Source organism: Prosopis cineraria, unplaced genomic scaffold (assembly GCF_029017545.1).
Source record: "Prosopis cineraria cultivar Desert tree isolate PC_DT_omini unplaced genomic scaffold, ASM2901754v1 PC15, whole genome shotgun sequence".
Taxonomy (NCBI): domain Eukaryota; kingdom Viridiplantae; phylum Streptophyta; class Magnoliopsida; order Fabales; family Fabaceae; genus Prosopis; species Prosopis cineraria.
The window spans coordinates 3,510,735-3,525,854 of NW_026555346.1; the positions used below are offsets into that span (position 1 = coordinate 3,510,735).

General features: G+C 36.2%; 2 protein-coding genes and 1 long non-coding RNA gene across 3 annotated transcripts; 2 read left to right on the top strand and 1 right to left on the bottom strand.

Moving 5' to 3' along the window:
• Positions 1-706: 706 nt before the first annotated feature.
• On the bottom strand, positions 707-1,859 carry LOC129294680 (uncharacterized). The gene is made up of 2 exons (XR_008589425.1): positions 1,235-1,859; positions 707-1,106 (listed from the first exon to the last, which is right to left on the bottom strand). It is a non-coding gene; the product is annotated as an uncharacterized LOC129294680 (long non-coding RNA).
• Positions 1,860-4,431: 2,572 nt separating this feature from the next.
• LOC129294313 (auxin response factor 17-like) lies at positions 4,432-8,322 on the top strand. Its single transcript, XM_054932565.1, has 2 exons — positions 4,432-5,753; positions 7,425-8,322. The coding sequence occupies exons 1-2, from the start codon at positions 4,668-4,670 to the stop codon at positions 8,118-8,120; spliced, it is 1,782 nt and encodes a 593-aa protein (XP_054788540.1). The 5' UTR covers positions 4,432-4,667; the 3' UTR covers positions 8,121-8,322.
• A 707-nt stretch (positions 8,323-9,029) lies between these two features.
• Positions 9,030-12,343, top strand: LOC129294314 (uncharacterized). The gene is made up of 3 exons (XM_054932566.1): positions 9,030-9,536; positions 11,020-11,532; positions 11,871-12,343. The coding sequence occupies exons 1-3, from the start codon at positions 9,288-9,290 to the stop codon at positions 12,078-12,080; spliced, it is 972 nt and encodes a 323-aa protein (XP_054788541.1). The 5' UTR covers positions 9,030-9,287; the 3' UTR covers positions 12,081-12,343.
• The last annotated feature ends 2,777 nt before the right edge of the window (positions 12,344-15,120 follow it).

The following is a 15,120-nucleotide window of genomic DNA, read 5'->3' on the forward strand; positions in this document are numbered from 1 at the left end:
ATTTTTAAAAATATTTAAGTGATAATAGTGAATAATTTATTTATTTTAATGCCATAATTAATATTCCCACACAAATAAATCAAAATAATAATTAAATAAATAGTTGAAATTAAATATGGAGAGATGTATTGAGAGAAAAATATGAAAATGATCCATATCCTCTGCTACTATTCTTAAAACACTTATTATAATATTAAAAAATTATCATAAAAATTACAGACAACATTTAATAAATTATAACATTTTTCATTAGTGATTTATAGATAACTAAATTTGAAAAAAAATTAAAAAAATTTATAAAAACATATAAAATATATTTTAAAGCTTAGATTGACTTGGTTCAAGTTTTTAAAAACAAAAACTTAAACCAAATCAAAATAATTAATTTTTTATTAAAAATAAAACTAAACTTTATTTATAATTAGTATTGATTGGTTCATATTGATTTAATTTAACTTGATTTCGCATAATTTGACAAAAAAATTGATTTTGTATAATTAATTTGAATCAATCTTGAACATCCTTAGCTGGTATAGCATTAACATGGAGTTTAAAAATAATTTTTTTTGGAATGCTTGTGATATTTTTTTTTAAATAATCTAACACTTTTTGTATTTTATTATAGGGTGAAGATATAAATATACCCCTAAAGTTTTCGCTCAGACACATTTAAACATTTTATATTCTTAAGTATTTTCTGACATAATTTCACCGAAATATTTTTCTTTTAGGTATGATAGCTTGATCGCGTTGATCAACAGTCAATTTGACCATTATCCGCATTGCTAGCAGCCACGGCCCTTGTGACATATTTTAAAAATTTTAAAAAAAATCCAGAAAAATCCCACGCAGCCGCGCTTCTTCAATCTTCTTCGGCCAAAAGCAATCTTTTTCCAGAAAGATCCCAGAACCCAACAAAATCGTGAACCCGGTTCGGAGTCAGCCACAAAATATTATCCACGGTCGCCCAACAAATCAGCCACAAATTCTTCTCTCCCAACGGATCTAACATGTTCTCCGGAAAAAGAAACCCATCATCTTCCTTTTATTCTCTGTTTCATTTTCGATGAAAACCCAACATCCCCTTTCCCACGCTTCCCCTCTGCCTTCCATCAGAAAAACCGAAGAAAGCTTCAACAAGAGAGGAAGGCGATTTGGAGGAGGAGGAGGCACTCCGATGACAGAAAGAAGGAAATAAAGAAAAAGAGAAAAACAGTACATGTAACTAATTCACCTCACAGATTCTGTTAACGAGATAACCAAAGAACAACCCAAAAGAACAAATGACGAATTGTTGCCATCTGGGTCTGTCCGAGAGAGAAATTCCAAACAAACTACGAGCATGTTCTTCCTTCTTCATCGATCCCTGCCTACGTGAGTACAATTCGCCAAAACTCAAAATCAATAGTCCCAAAAGTGCAATGGGAGAGTAATTTAAGTGATTGATTTCTTCTTGAATTATAAATTTCAGACTATCCAAACACGAAATGATAATAAAAACTGTCGGAAATCAAACGCTCTTCAAACCAGTGGAAGAATCAGAAATCGCTTTGATTCTCGCCGTCGCTTGAAGTAAACCTGCTCGCCGCTGCTCAGAACATTGGTTTGGTCGCCATCGCGAGCCCGAACCTCTTATCGTCGCCGATCTCTATCGCTGCTCCGGAACCTGCTTGGCGATGCTACTTCCACGAGGATCCGCTTGCGTTCTTTTTCTTGAAGAAGAGAGGGAAGCAATGATATCTTGGGATAAAAGCAAGTGCGGGACCAAAGTGAGGGCATTGAAGTTGCGACTGGATCTTGAGGAGGAGGAGGAGGCGATCTGGTGAAGCTTCGTGAATCGAATCTAATGGGTTTGGAGGAGAGAAGTGAAAGGTCCATAGGAGATAAGACACGTGGACATGATATGGCATGCTACTGGTCAAAATTTTTTAACTGACGGTCAATACAATCAAATGCTAACGATAAGGTGAAATTCTATCATTTTAAAAAATATTAAGATGAGATAACATCGTTAAAAAAATTAAGAATATAAGATGCCTTAGTGTAAAGAATTTGAGAGTGAATTTATTAACCTTTTATTATGTGAAGCCTACAGTAGCTTGTAAAGGGTAATTAAATAACTGTACGATGTTCTTCAAGTAAAGATCGATTATTAAGGTTATATAAGAAAGTTTTAAAATACTAGCCTAATAATTTGGCCCGAAAAACCAAAAAAGATGCAAACAAAGTAATGCAAATGGAAAAATTGGCCCATTATGAAGTTCCAAATAATTTATATCGGGCCTTACAAGGCAAACTCAAAAAATAAAAAAGAAAAAATGAAAAACAAAAAACAAGCAAACAAACATGAACGAAGTTACTGAAAAAAAAAAAAATTGCATCGGGTTTATACCAAATTATTAAGGTTTTTCCTTTCATTTTGCCTATCTGTTTGGAGTGAAAGGAGGGGAGGAATCCCTTTGTTTGGATAGAAAATAGAGCGAAGAGGCTCTTCTTTGCTTATTTGGCAATATTTATAGTAAATAAGAAGTGATAATTTTTCCCTCCCTCCTCAACTCTCCCCTCTGAATAGGGGGATTCCTCCCTCGCCCTTTCCCTCTCATTACTTCCCTCTCTTTTCAACTATAGCGTTAAAATTAAATTCTGAGAGTGTCTATTTTAATATAAATATTATAACATTATTAATATTATATTAGCATTGTTTTAAACATAATATTTATAAAAATTATTTTTCCACAAATCATGAATGGTAAATTTGTTTAAAATTTCATATAATACAACAAAAAAAAAACCAGCATAATCATCTTAAAATAGCCATGTGGACAAAACCTGCTATGTACCATAAAATACTTGGAGCACAATTGAGGGAGACATGCATGCCCAGACCTCAAATTCCCAACCATTTAATTCGCTGACTTCACTCGCCTTCATTATTGTTTCTCGTTCCCTCATACTTCCCTGTCCTCCGCTTATCGCCTCACTCATACATACCCAATGCTCCTTCCTTTCTTATTCTTAAATGTTACTGTCACGTCTCGTTCCTTTCTTATTCTTCATTCCCAAATAACAAGCCTGCACGGCCGTCAACGAAAACCCCCGGCATTTTCCCGCATCTCTTTCGCGAGGGATTTTTCTTGCCTTTCTGTTATTTTTTTTAGCTATAAACATTTGGAAAAATCATCATGAATCCCTCTTCAAAAAAAAAAAAATAATAATATGAAAAATTAAAATTAATTTAAGAATTAAATATATACTATATCTGTTGCCTTGCACCCCAAACCTATGATCTTCCCACCTAGACTTGGTGTGTAATGTTATAGGCTTAGGATGTAATATTTCCTCCATTTCAATTTATAAGATATTTTTAGATAAAATTATATATACCAATAAATCTCATTAAATACTTAATAACTTTATCTTTTCAAGACAAAAATATAAATTTCTAAAAATACCCTTCATTTAATACTTTATTAATGAAAAAATATTGGAGTGAAGGAATATATGGGAAGGATAGCATTGGAAAAGTATCATTAATAAAAATATTATTTTTATTAAAGTATTTTATATTTCGAAATGTTGAATATTCTCTTAAAGTATCTTATAATTTAAAATAAAAAAATATTAATTTAAAGTGCAAGGTAATATTCTTGGGATGTAGGATCTCGCAAACTTAGCATGCAATGTAATATATTTGATATGCAAGGTGATAAGTTTGATGTATGAGGTGGTAGACTTAGCATGCGTTTTGTTTTTAAACTGATTCTGGTCTTTTAAAACAATTTTCTTCATGAGAGATTTTATGACAATTTTTTCTAAACATCTTGTAATGTTTAATTATATGAAGAGTCAAAAATCGTAGTACATCTTCTTAGCGTCGACGGTTACCATTAATATTAATGATCAATGAATAAGCTGTAAAAACATTTTAATTCAAACTCCTTTGAACATACATATAATTACGACTCAATCTTGTTAGGATCGTTATTTATTCTGTTTTTATACTTACTGTGATATGATATGATTCTGTAATGATCTACTGATTTTGTTTTTATTTCTTTTTGAAACAATTTATTATATTTACTAGTTATCAGATAAAAAAGTTAATAAAAGCACATGGACGAAAAGAGGCATACGCGAGTAAAAGACAATAACGCTGACGTAGAAATCAAAAGTAATAACAGGACCTTAAAGTTACACCAGAGTGACGGGGAATTGTCAATATCAATGATTGATTATTGGACGGCGACGTTAAGAACTAAATGAAGCGAACAGGAAGGGCGCTCCTACCAGGCGGTGATGGCCCCACGGGTGACGTGGAGATTCTATTGTAGTTAAGCTGTTGCGGACGGGGCTGTAACTTGATGAGGAGCCTGAGGGCATTTAAGTAATCACGCACCATGAATCCATGATGTCGCTATCGTGCCTGTTTGATTTCCGACCCCATTCTACCCCCACCCCCCTGAATGAGATACTCTGCCATCGTCTCTATTCTATCGGACACAGCAACGGTTTTTAGGAGAGAGCGAGCGAGAGACGTCCGCGATGAGATACTCAAACTCATTGCACTTTCTTTCACTCTCATGTCTAAAAACCCTAAAATCCTCCTTTCCTCTTTGTCCCTCAACCTAATTCTTGTCTCCCACTCTGTCTCTTACATTCTTTGAACGATGCGTCCTCCGAAGTCACGTCAAGTTCATCCCACCCCGGTTCAGGGTGGCCGTCTCGACCCTAAAATCTGGCGAGCATGCGCCGGTGGATCCTTTAGAATCCCTCCTCTTCATTCTAGGGTTTATTACTTCCCTCAGGGCCATATCGAGCATGCCTCGTCGGCTCCTCAATACCTTAACCCTCTAGTCTTCTACAGGCCCTTCATTCCCTGTCGTGTCTCCGCTGTTGAATTTCTTGCCGACCCTTCCACTGATGAGGTTTTTGCCAAGATTTCGCTCCTTCCTTTGAGTGATGGCAACTCTGATCACTATGCCGATTCCTTGGAAGCGCCGGACGATGACAAGATCGTGTCGTTTGCGAAGGTTCTGACGCCTTCTGACGCGAACAATGGCGGTGGATTCTCTGTTCCCAGGTACTGTGCTGACTCCATCTTTCCGCCCCTGAACTTCCAGGTCGATCGACCCACTCAGACATTGTACGTGACGGATGTTCACGGTAACGTCTGGGATTTTCGCCACATTTATCGGGGCACACCGAGGCGGCACTTGCTCACTACTGGCTGGAGTAAGTTTGTCAATAATAAGAAGCTGGTTGCTGGTGATTCGGTGGTTTTCATGAAAAATTCCAGGGGGACGATGTTCGTCGGGATTCGCAGAGCTTTGCGATTTGCTAAATTAACTACCGTCGATTGCTCCTCGTGGCCTTCCCAACTTGGTGGGGTGAGAAATAAGCCTGAGGGGGAGCAGCAGCAAGTGGGCTATCTAGGTTCCAAAGGGAAAGAAGGGTTTTCAAGGAACGGGAAGGGGAAATTGTCGGCCAAGGAAGTTGCTGATAATGCAGAATTGGCAGCACAAAACATGCCATTTGAAGTTGTGTATTATCCAAGGGTGGGCTGGTCGGACTTTGTGGTGAAGGCAGAAGTTGTGGAGAAAGCTTGGAATGTCGCGTGGACTTCCGGAATAAGAGTTAAAATGGCAATGGAGACAGAGGATTCGTCCAGGATCACATGGTTTCAGGGGACAGTATCTTCTGCATCTGCGCCTGATAATGGACTTTGGCGGGGTTCTCCATGGCGTATGCTTCAGGTATGACTGTTAAATTCTTTTGCTGCTTGTTTATGCTTGAAAGTTGATTAACGTGTGTGATTTTTGAAATTGAAGAAAGAACTGAAAGATTACTCTCTGTATTTCTTTGGTGAGTTCTATTAAGAAAGAACTGCAAACCAATGGAGTTGGTTAATCTAGCAGAAGAGACTAGTTAGATTTAAATCCCTACTTAGAAATGTGCTCACATTTAATGATCGACCATGTCTTGAAGATAATTGCTTCCTATGAGGACGTGTGGGGGAAAAAAAAAGAAAGAAAGAATTTCAGGCATGAAGCGCTGTAGTTTTAAGTCAACCACAAAGAGCTAACTGGCTTAAGCTTGAGCTTAAACTCTGGATTTGCTTGTGAAATGTTTTGGCACAGGAAGTCTATATTGCTTGGTCTGTTATGGAATGTCAATTTTCATCTCGTTATCATAAACTTGTGTTCATTCATAAGCATCTGTTGCGTTTCAGATGTGCAATTAAACCTATTTCTTGGCCAAAAAAAAAAAAAACCTAGTTGCTTCTTATTGGAGTCTGTTTTCAATATTGGAATGAAATTTGAAGGTGTGCTTAATGTTGCTTTTAAAATGTTGTTGTGTGAGTTACAGAAAAATTAAGCTGAAATATGATAAAAATAAGTTAGATTATTTTTTAAAATTCAGCATCCAAACATGGAAAAAGGCGTAAGGTAGTCTGTATATTGCCCCATATCTTGTCACTTGTCTTCCACATATAGAAACTTAGCGGTTTTATCCTGTGCAACTTTTTTTGATGCCTTGATTGGAGCGTCCAAGGTTGTAGTTACATTAGATTCAGAGAACATTGGGTGCATTACTAGAATTTGATTGAGAACGGAAATGATTTGTGGCGGCGCCTGTCACTACCCCCAATCAAATTAAAAGGCTGCTAAAATTGTGTTCTGTTTCTGTTTTGAAGTCATCACATATTGCTACTTGTGAAGTAAGGTCAACTTGCAGCTCACATGCCTTCACATTTACAACGGCATAGGATTTTTGGCAATTGTGGCAATACAATGATAAATTACTCTTTTTAGATATATCTTTGCAAAGTTAGGTTGAAATTGTTATTAGAGTTATTTATACTGTGCCAGTTGGGTAGTTTGTTGGTAGTACTCTCTTAAGTAGGTCTGTAAGAGAAAGGCAGTGCCATCTATTTGGATGTATTAATCAGAAGGGAAAGGAGCAAGATATCTCTTATTTACGTTGTTGGCACTTAATCTAGTGGCGCCAAATATTTCTTCCTCTAAATTCAGAAAATTACCTCACATGCATGAGAGCCTTGCCACTCCTTTTCTTTTTAAGTTCTTCGGAATTAGAATCCCGTTAGAAAAAGTTGGATAGTTTCTCTAAAACATGGGGCGACTCTGGCTTTGGTTTATGCTTCATAGTTCACACATTCTGCAACATGTTGAATTCTTATTGTTATAGGAAATCTGTGTGTGTGTGTGTGTGTATTCTTTGTTGGGAGTTACATAATGTAGACTTTTAGGATTGGGAGGATTGTGTTCCTTATTTTCTTTCATAAATCAATCATGGTATTATATTTGTTGTCACAAGAAATTTAATGCCACAAAAGATGCAGTAGAATTTATCATGTCTCATATTATTGGTATTTTCTTATACTGTTTCTGATCTCTATATCATAGGTTATGTGGGATGAACCTGAAGTCTTGCAGAATGCAAAGCGAGTGAGCCCCTGGGAGGTTGAACTTGTTTCCTCTGCATTTCCCCCTAATGCAGTATTCCCTCCTGCAAAAAGGTTTAGAGCTGCTCAGTATTGCGGGGTGGCAACTGATAGAGAGGGAGACCCCTTCTTTATGACAGGTTTGACCAATTCAACAATGGGACACTTGAACCAATCATTGTTGAGTTACAATACTGTTCCTGCTGGCATGCAGGGAGCCAGGCAAGATCTATCTTCTGTATCAAGTCTCTCCAACTTTGAAATTGGTAATTCTCATCTGTATATTGGTAATACATTTGGGAATATGGTACCCAAGATGAAACCTTTTATGTCAACAGAGCCAAATATTGACAGTTCTCAGTCTTATAGCTTGTCACCAGAAAGCCAGAGTAGTTTGCATGGCTCTGGCACAGAATTTGCTGGGACCCGGAACTGCAATTTTGCAAAACAGGGTGCGAGTTCAATTCAGCTATTTGGTAAGCTCATTCAATTGGAACAGCCCGTTGAAAGTGGTTCTCATGCTTTTGGGTGCACGGTAGATGAGGGTAGTAATGGTTGCAATGAGACTGAAGGTGTTGACCAACCACTGGACCACTCTTTAACCAACAAATGCTCGCTTGGCTTGATGTCCAATACCAATGAGCATTCTAGGCAGTAGAAGCAAGTTAACTATAGTAGTTATGCCCTGTTCCGCACATATTAGTATAGCTATACAGGTATAGTTTATGTCTTTATGTTTAAATGGGTTGAACTCGTCATTAGTACAAGATCTTATGATGTGTGAAACATTTGGAAAGTGCCTTTCAATTGAGAAAGTGACGTGAATTGTGAGAATGCTTATGAGGTTCGTTTACTTTGTTTCACTGGCTTTTTGTCCCTCTATTTTTCACTTGTTTTAGCGGCATAACTTTGTGCATTTTTTTATTTTAGAAGTTAAACCTTTGTATAATCACCCGTTCTTTATTGAAAATTTTATTAGCCTTTAGGAATGATATTTTTTTTTTTAAATTCTGACATTTGTTGTGCGAGTCAAAGATGATGTTGACGGCATCCACTCTTACAGGTATGGATAATTTGATCCAATTATCCAAATTCAAGAGTATTGTATGTTTGTTCATTGACTGGCTGTTTGCAGTCGAGCTGACTTGAAAACTAGTATACTAAATTAAAACATAAGGTGGTCTTGTTTTAAAATACTAGTGTATTGGTCCCAAAAATGTCATTTCTCCGTTTTTGTGAAGTTAAACATATTTTAATTCAGATAAAAAAAAAGAAGTTAAACTTATTTTAATTGTCATTGTAATTATGAACATTAACTTTGTTTCCAAAGCAGTCATATTACTTTGGTTTATACATGACAATAGACTTATTGTTTTTATGAAATGCTTTTATGCCATTATTTTTATGCAACAAATTTAGTTATATAATATAATTTTTTTTAAATACTATCTTTTATTGGGTCAGAAAATCAAAGAAATACCTGTTTACATATAAAATCAAACGTTTTATTTCTGCCGTTGATGGAAAAAAATTTAAGAAAAAAGTTTTATTCTGACAACACATTTTATTGAAGGCCCACCGCAACAAGCCCCCTCTCTACTGAGTCCCGAGTGTTTCCAGGTCTCTGGCCAATCCCTCTGCAAAAATTCTGGGGGAAGCCCTTCCATTCCTTCTCAGACAAACGCGTTGCACCTACTGAGTAGGGAGCGAGAATTAAATAAGGGCAAGGAAAGATAGCAAAATCCATTTTTGTATGTATAGTTGAGGGTTTTCTTTCTAGCTTCCCACAGTTATTCCATTGCTTATTGGCCCTATAGCCTTTTCAATGGCTGCCTTTGTTACCAATCAATCTCTCTTGGCTTCCAGTCCTTGTTCTGCATCCTTGTTGTCAAATCCCTTGAAAACCCTAGAACCCAACATCAGACTTTTATCTCTTCCCTATCCATCCCTTCGTCGCCCTATTTATGCGTGCAGGCCTATGTTAGGGTTTTCAAGCCAGTATGTCCCATTTTCCTATGGTAGCCGAGGAATTATCTTCAAGCCTTACTTCGCCGCCGGAGATTCTAGTCCAAATGTACGTTTTCTCTGAAAACTTATACGCATAACCCCGCTAATTGCATAATTCTTTTGTTGATAAATTCGGTGAGCTAGTTGCATGTAAATCGGTATTGCAATTGAATTACTGATCTAGGTAAAACTTGTCTCTGATGGTTTGTAGTGCCGAAGCAACCCAATTGTATTGTTTCAATTTCAGAAATTGGGAATTGTAATTTAATCATCTGATGTTGGTCTAGACCCCTGGGAAGCAGTATGCTCATGACAGAGTGAAAGCAAAGTAGGCTGTTAGGCGGAATTTCAATTTGTATAAGCTAAGTCTTAAACGGGATGACGTGAAATGAAACCTCCTGATAGATGTAATCAGCGTTAAGAACTGTTTCGTCCCAAAAGCTTGAACTGCTTGGAAAAAGGCAAAAAGGCTTAGGAATGATTATCTCTAATGGGGATATGGAGTCTAGACTCTAGCCCATCTCTTGTGTTGTGCCGAAATTTAGTTTACTCAGAAGAATGGGGGCAGTAAGAATTGAATTCCTGACAACTTCAAGAGGATCCTTTTACTCTGTTAAGATCAATTTCATCCCAAAAGCTTTTACGAGAAGGCTAATAAATGATCTTTTATAATTATCTAACACTGATTTATATTTGCAAGAAGTGGTTAGGTTCTTCAGGGCCTTACTTTTTTGATAGAAAGTGTGGAAAATGAAGATGACAGTGTGACAGAGAGTTCTAACATGCAATGGTAATATACGATGAAGATGAGGTTGTAATCGACTGGCAAACATATTTGGACTCTGGAGGAAATTCTGAATGTTCTGATTTTTCTCTTGTAAACTTGCAAGCAAATAATGTCACTTGTCACTTGACATTTTAATCTCCCATTTTTTTAATGATAACGGTGCCTTTCAAGCAATGGGGAAGTTTCCAGACTTTTGGATTATAGTCGATTAGGTATTATTTATTGGTGATTGTGAACTGAGGGTTTTTGACTCTTAATTGAAACATCACTTTGTCTGGAGATCCTTTTTTTGTTGTGTGTGTGTCAATGAAACTAAAGTTTATAATCATGAATATTATCTCCAGCATTGGCTTCTAGCCATATGGAAAGTTCTAAACCTATTTACTGTTACCCTGATCCTATTGTATATGAGTCATGGGCTGCCACTCGGTAAGTATTGACAGTATGCTTAATCTGGCCATTTTTGGCAATAATGCTCTATTGCCCTCTATTCTTTTCAACCCTTTTACCATGTTGCTCCTGTCCAGCATTGGTATCATAATATCATTGATAAGATATTATTGAAGAAGACATATTTTTCCCAGTGAGTTTTTCATTACTTAATCTCTTGGTTTCCCTTATTTGAACTAATATAACCTGTGTTTGCCTTAGAGTTATTGGTTCTCATCATTGACCTCAAATTGCCATAGATTGGTTTTGTACCAGTAATTGATCCTGTCATAAGTCCCAAGCTAAATCATCTGTTTCTGGTTGGTTACCTCAGACAGATGATGAAAATGAGAACACTCAGAATGATATGAAATTGACAGATAATGAAGAAGATAAAGTTTCCCCATCCAGCTTCATGGCTCTCATCGAAGCATACAAGGAAGCAAGCCTTGATGGAGATAAAATAACTGCATCTCGTGTTGAGATGAGGATAAAATTAATGGCAAATCAAAAGAATGAACTGATTCAATTAGTGTCGACTCTATCAGCTGAGAAAGTTGCTTCAAGAGAGAAATGTCTTCGTTGGCAAGCAGACTTTGATAATTTTAGGAAAAGATTTGAGAAAGAAAAGCATAACATACAGTCCAATGCCCAAGTAGAAGTCATTGAAAAACTTTTGTTGATGGTGGACAGTTTTGATAGAACCAAACAACAAATCAAACCAGCAACAGATAAAGAGAAAAAGATTGATGCTAGTTATCAAGGTATATACAAGCAATTTGTTGAGATTTTGAGGAGTCATCATGTGGCTGTGGTAGCAACAGTGGGCAAGCATTTTGATCCCTTGGTAAGTAAAGTTTGAAAAGGTCTATGTTGATCTTATATGTGAATTAACTTCATTTCTTCCTGCTTTTGAAATAATTTCGCCCGTTACAGAGAGTGGACAAACTTGTATGCACTTTCATGTAATCTTTGCTTTGTTTTTCATCAGATAACTCTTGCAATCATGGAAAAAAATAATTTAAGAAAAAGAAATGAAGTACAAGAATCCCCCCTCTTTTAAATTTTGATTTATTGAATTATGTATTTCTGCATGAAGAAAGCATAATTGATGAGAAGCAGATGAACTTAAACAAGTGGCATGATGGTCATTTAATTTGTTTTAATGGATTCTTTTTGTTGTAGGTACATGAAGCCATAGCACGTGAGGAGTCCCAAGAGTGCAAAGAGGGAATCATCATTCAAGAATCCAGACGTGGCTTTTTGCTTAGAGATCGGCTTTTAAGGCCAGCACTGGTCAAGGTTTCATCAGGGCCTGGCAACAAGAAAGCTACAGTGACTCCTGACAACTCCAAGGAACAGCCAGCAGCAGCAGCTGGAATAGATGATAGATAATTCCTTCAAAATGATCGCTCCTTTTTGCAGTAAATTACTTCCATCTGCCAACCTCGTATTATAGTAATGTCATCCAACTGGAATTGCTTCAGTTATTTTATCTTCTTATAGGTTGCACCTGGTTGATGTAATGTACCTTACAAGTTGTCATTTGCAAGTGCTCTGCAATATTTATTTCATTCCAGAAGCTCCTTGAAATCAACATTCTGGAAATATTCTTGTTATAACTAATAACTGATAATGCATATGCCACAAGTTCATGACATTGTTGTGCAATAAATTTTGAACAGGGTCAGAATTGGTTCTTTCTTTGAATTTTTTCAATTAAAATTATTATAGACACCTGTCTTTCCTCTCTTCAGCCCTTCATGCTTTTTCAACATTTGAATAATTAAGAGACCATTGGACTAAGTAAAAACCAAAAAAAAAAAAAATCGAATATTTTGCTTTCTTCTTTGAATGTAGATCTGTCTGTTAAATACACAGATGGACTTGCAATTTGAACATCCCCATCTCCTAAACCTTTGTGCTCGCCTAAAAACTTCCAGCCCGTTTGTGAGTATTCGGCACGCCAGTTTAGAAGACAACAACCACTTTGCTTAGGAAGTCAGCAGGAATTCAATCTATTTGTGGAAGATGGAAGCAAAACATGTACTTCGTCTTTCTCCCTTTTATTGTTGCTAGAGATGATTGTAAATGATTAGATGACCCTGCATTAATGGTTGCAATGATCTCTATCAAACGTTGATCTTTAGGGGTGGGGGATTTTTTTATGTACGGAAGTTATTTACTTGTTCACTGGGATAAATCAGAATTTGGAAGGCTGTATTTGGACTTTTTTTTTTTTTTTTTAAATAATGAGTTCTGTACATCTGCATGTCGTTAAAATTGAGTTGTACTATTGATACCTTAGAAGTGAGAAAATTGAGTTATGATTTTATTGTACTTTTTACATATTGTATTTGATTAAAAAATTACTGAGTTTATGATCGGAGCCTCGAATGACTGGATCGATTTCCCCAAAGAATTATGATTTATGTTGTTCAAATGGAGTTGTACTATTCATAACATCCTTCCAGATGATAGTTCTTGCCAAGCTCATGTTTGAGGGCATATCCATGAAATGCTATGCCTAAATCAGTAAATCTAGATCTTTCAATCCCGCACAAGTGGGAAGGATGTTGTGCTTCTGGGCTGGAAAAAAAAAAGTAGGGATTATATGCATCTCATGGAAACACAGCATATCATGCAGTGCATCGAAGGCGTCTTCGAAGAATCCATTTTGAACACAGCCAGAAATAATTCCATTCCAAGTGTCAGCCTGGGTTTAGTGCCCTTGTTCTTCCAATGACTTCAGAACTACTGCAGCCTTTCCATGTCTCTCCATGCTGGAACAAGATGTTTATCAGGTAGAATACCCTCCTCGTCAATCATTGAACCAAAAACCGCAAAACAGTTCATACCACCTCTGCAGCCGGCAACGTGACCCGATCAGAGCCGCATAGCTAGGAAAAGTTAGGAAAAGTTGTTCGGAATATGTTCAAACACCTTGTGGGCATTATCAAAGGACTCTGTTATTGAAGCGACGAGCGGCAGGCTTTTTGACAATCAATCCATCTATCATCAAAGCGTTCAATTCCACAGTTTGAGCTTGCCTCTGGCTGCCACTGCGACTGTGTCATGACAGTTGATGAAAGTGGAAGTGGGCCTGATCCATCAGATGCGAAAATGCTTTTTGGGCTTAGATTGTCCAGTAGACACCAGCTAACTGAACCACGCAGGAGCACGTGTCAAGCTTCTTGCCTGGAAATTGAGTGAGGGATGCGGAATACAATTACAAGGTCCTGATGGCCAGCATTGAGGCCTGAGGGGGTGTATTATGTGAAGTCTCTCTCCCTCTGTATATCCTAATAGGCGTATTCTCTTCGTTCCCCTCTTACCATTCCGTTATCCTTGCATATCTTTCATTGCTGTTGTTCATGTTTGTAATCCCAGAGCTTAATATTGCGTCATTCTGAGATCATCATCGCTGTATTCAGATTTTGTTGCTTGAGTAATATAACTTGCCGGGATTTGAATTAATCAATTCATTACAGACTAACGTCGAAGTCGTCTTCTGATTTCCAGTTGAAGTGGTCAGTGGTTTTATGCTTTTATTTGACGAGCAAGTAACAGATGATGGGTGCGTCTGTGCGCTGAAACCTGAATCCAAGATTGCACAAAGGACTCGATAAGCCTAGACTTTAATCTAATTTAAAATTTGATCTCTTTTATAAAAATAACAAAATTAGCCAACATGTAGTTCAGATTCAGTTGTAACTTAATACTTATTTAACATTTTTTTTCCTTTTTCATATATGAAAGGTAATAATTCATTTCATCCTGATTAATTTAATTAAGATAATAAAAATACCTATTACTATAAAAAATTCATAACAATCTCTAATAACAACAATGACAAAAAAAAATCATTTACAATTCAAATAATTTAAATTTATAATTTCAACAACAACAATATTCAACAAACCTTAACAGCATGTAGTATATATTACAATAATAATTTAGCAACGAACTAAATTAAAATTATATTAAATAGAAGGGTGAAATATTAATGAAGAAAATACTACATTCAAATTTTAAATTATTTAAATATATTAAAAATAATTAAAATTATATTAAAATAATTTCATGAGACTGGACCAAGTAGTTTGAAAGTTTGGTTTTCTGTCCCGTTTAACTTAGGAAGTTAATCTGATTTTTGTTTTATTTTTTTAATCTTTTGAACTAATTTTTTTTACTGAATCAACAAACTTATTTAGGTTTGCAAAGCGGTAACCATAAAGTCAATTCGACTCAACTCGTTGATAGAGATGTTCCTTCTAACGCTCGAGGCTCTTATCGGTTTGGTATTGTCCCAAAAAGATTTTTAAAAAAATGTTAAAAAATGATTTCAATAGTTGTTTTTTCAGAAAAAAATGTGGCATTTTTTAAGAAATGCTTAGCGCGTCATGAATATTTTAAAAATATTTTACTATAAACA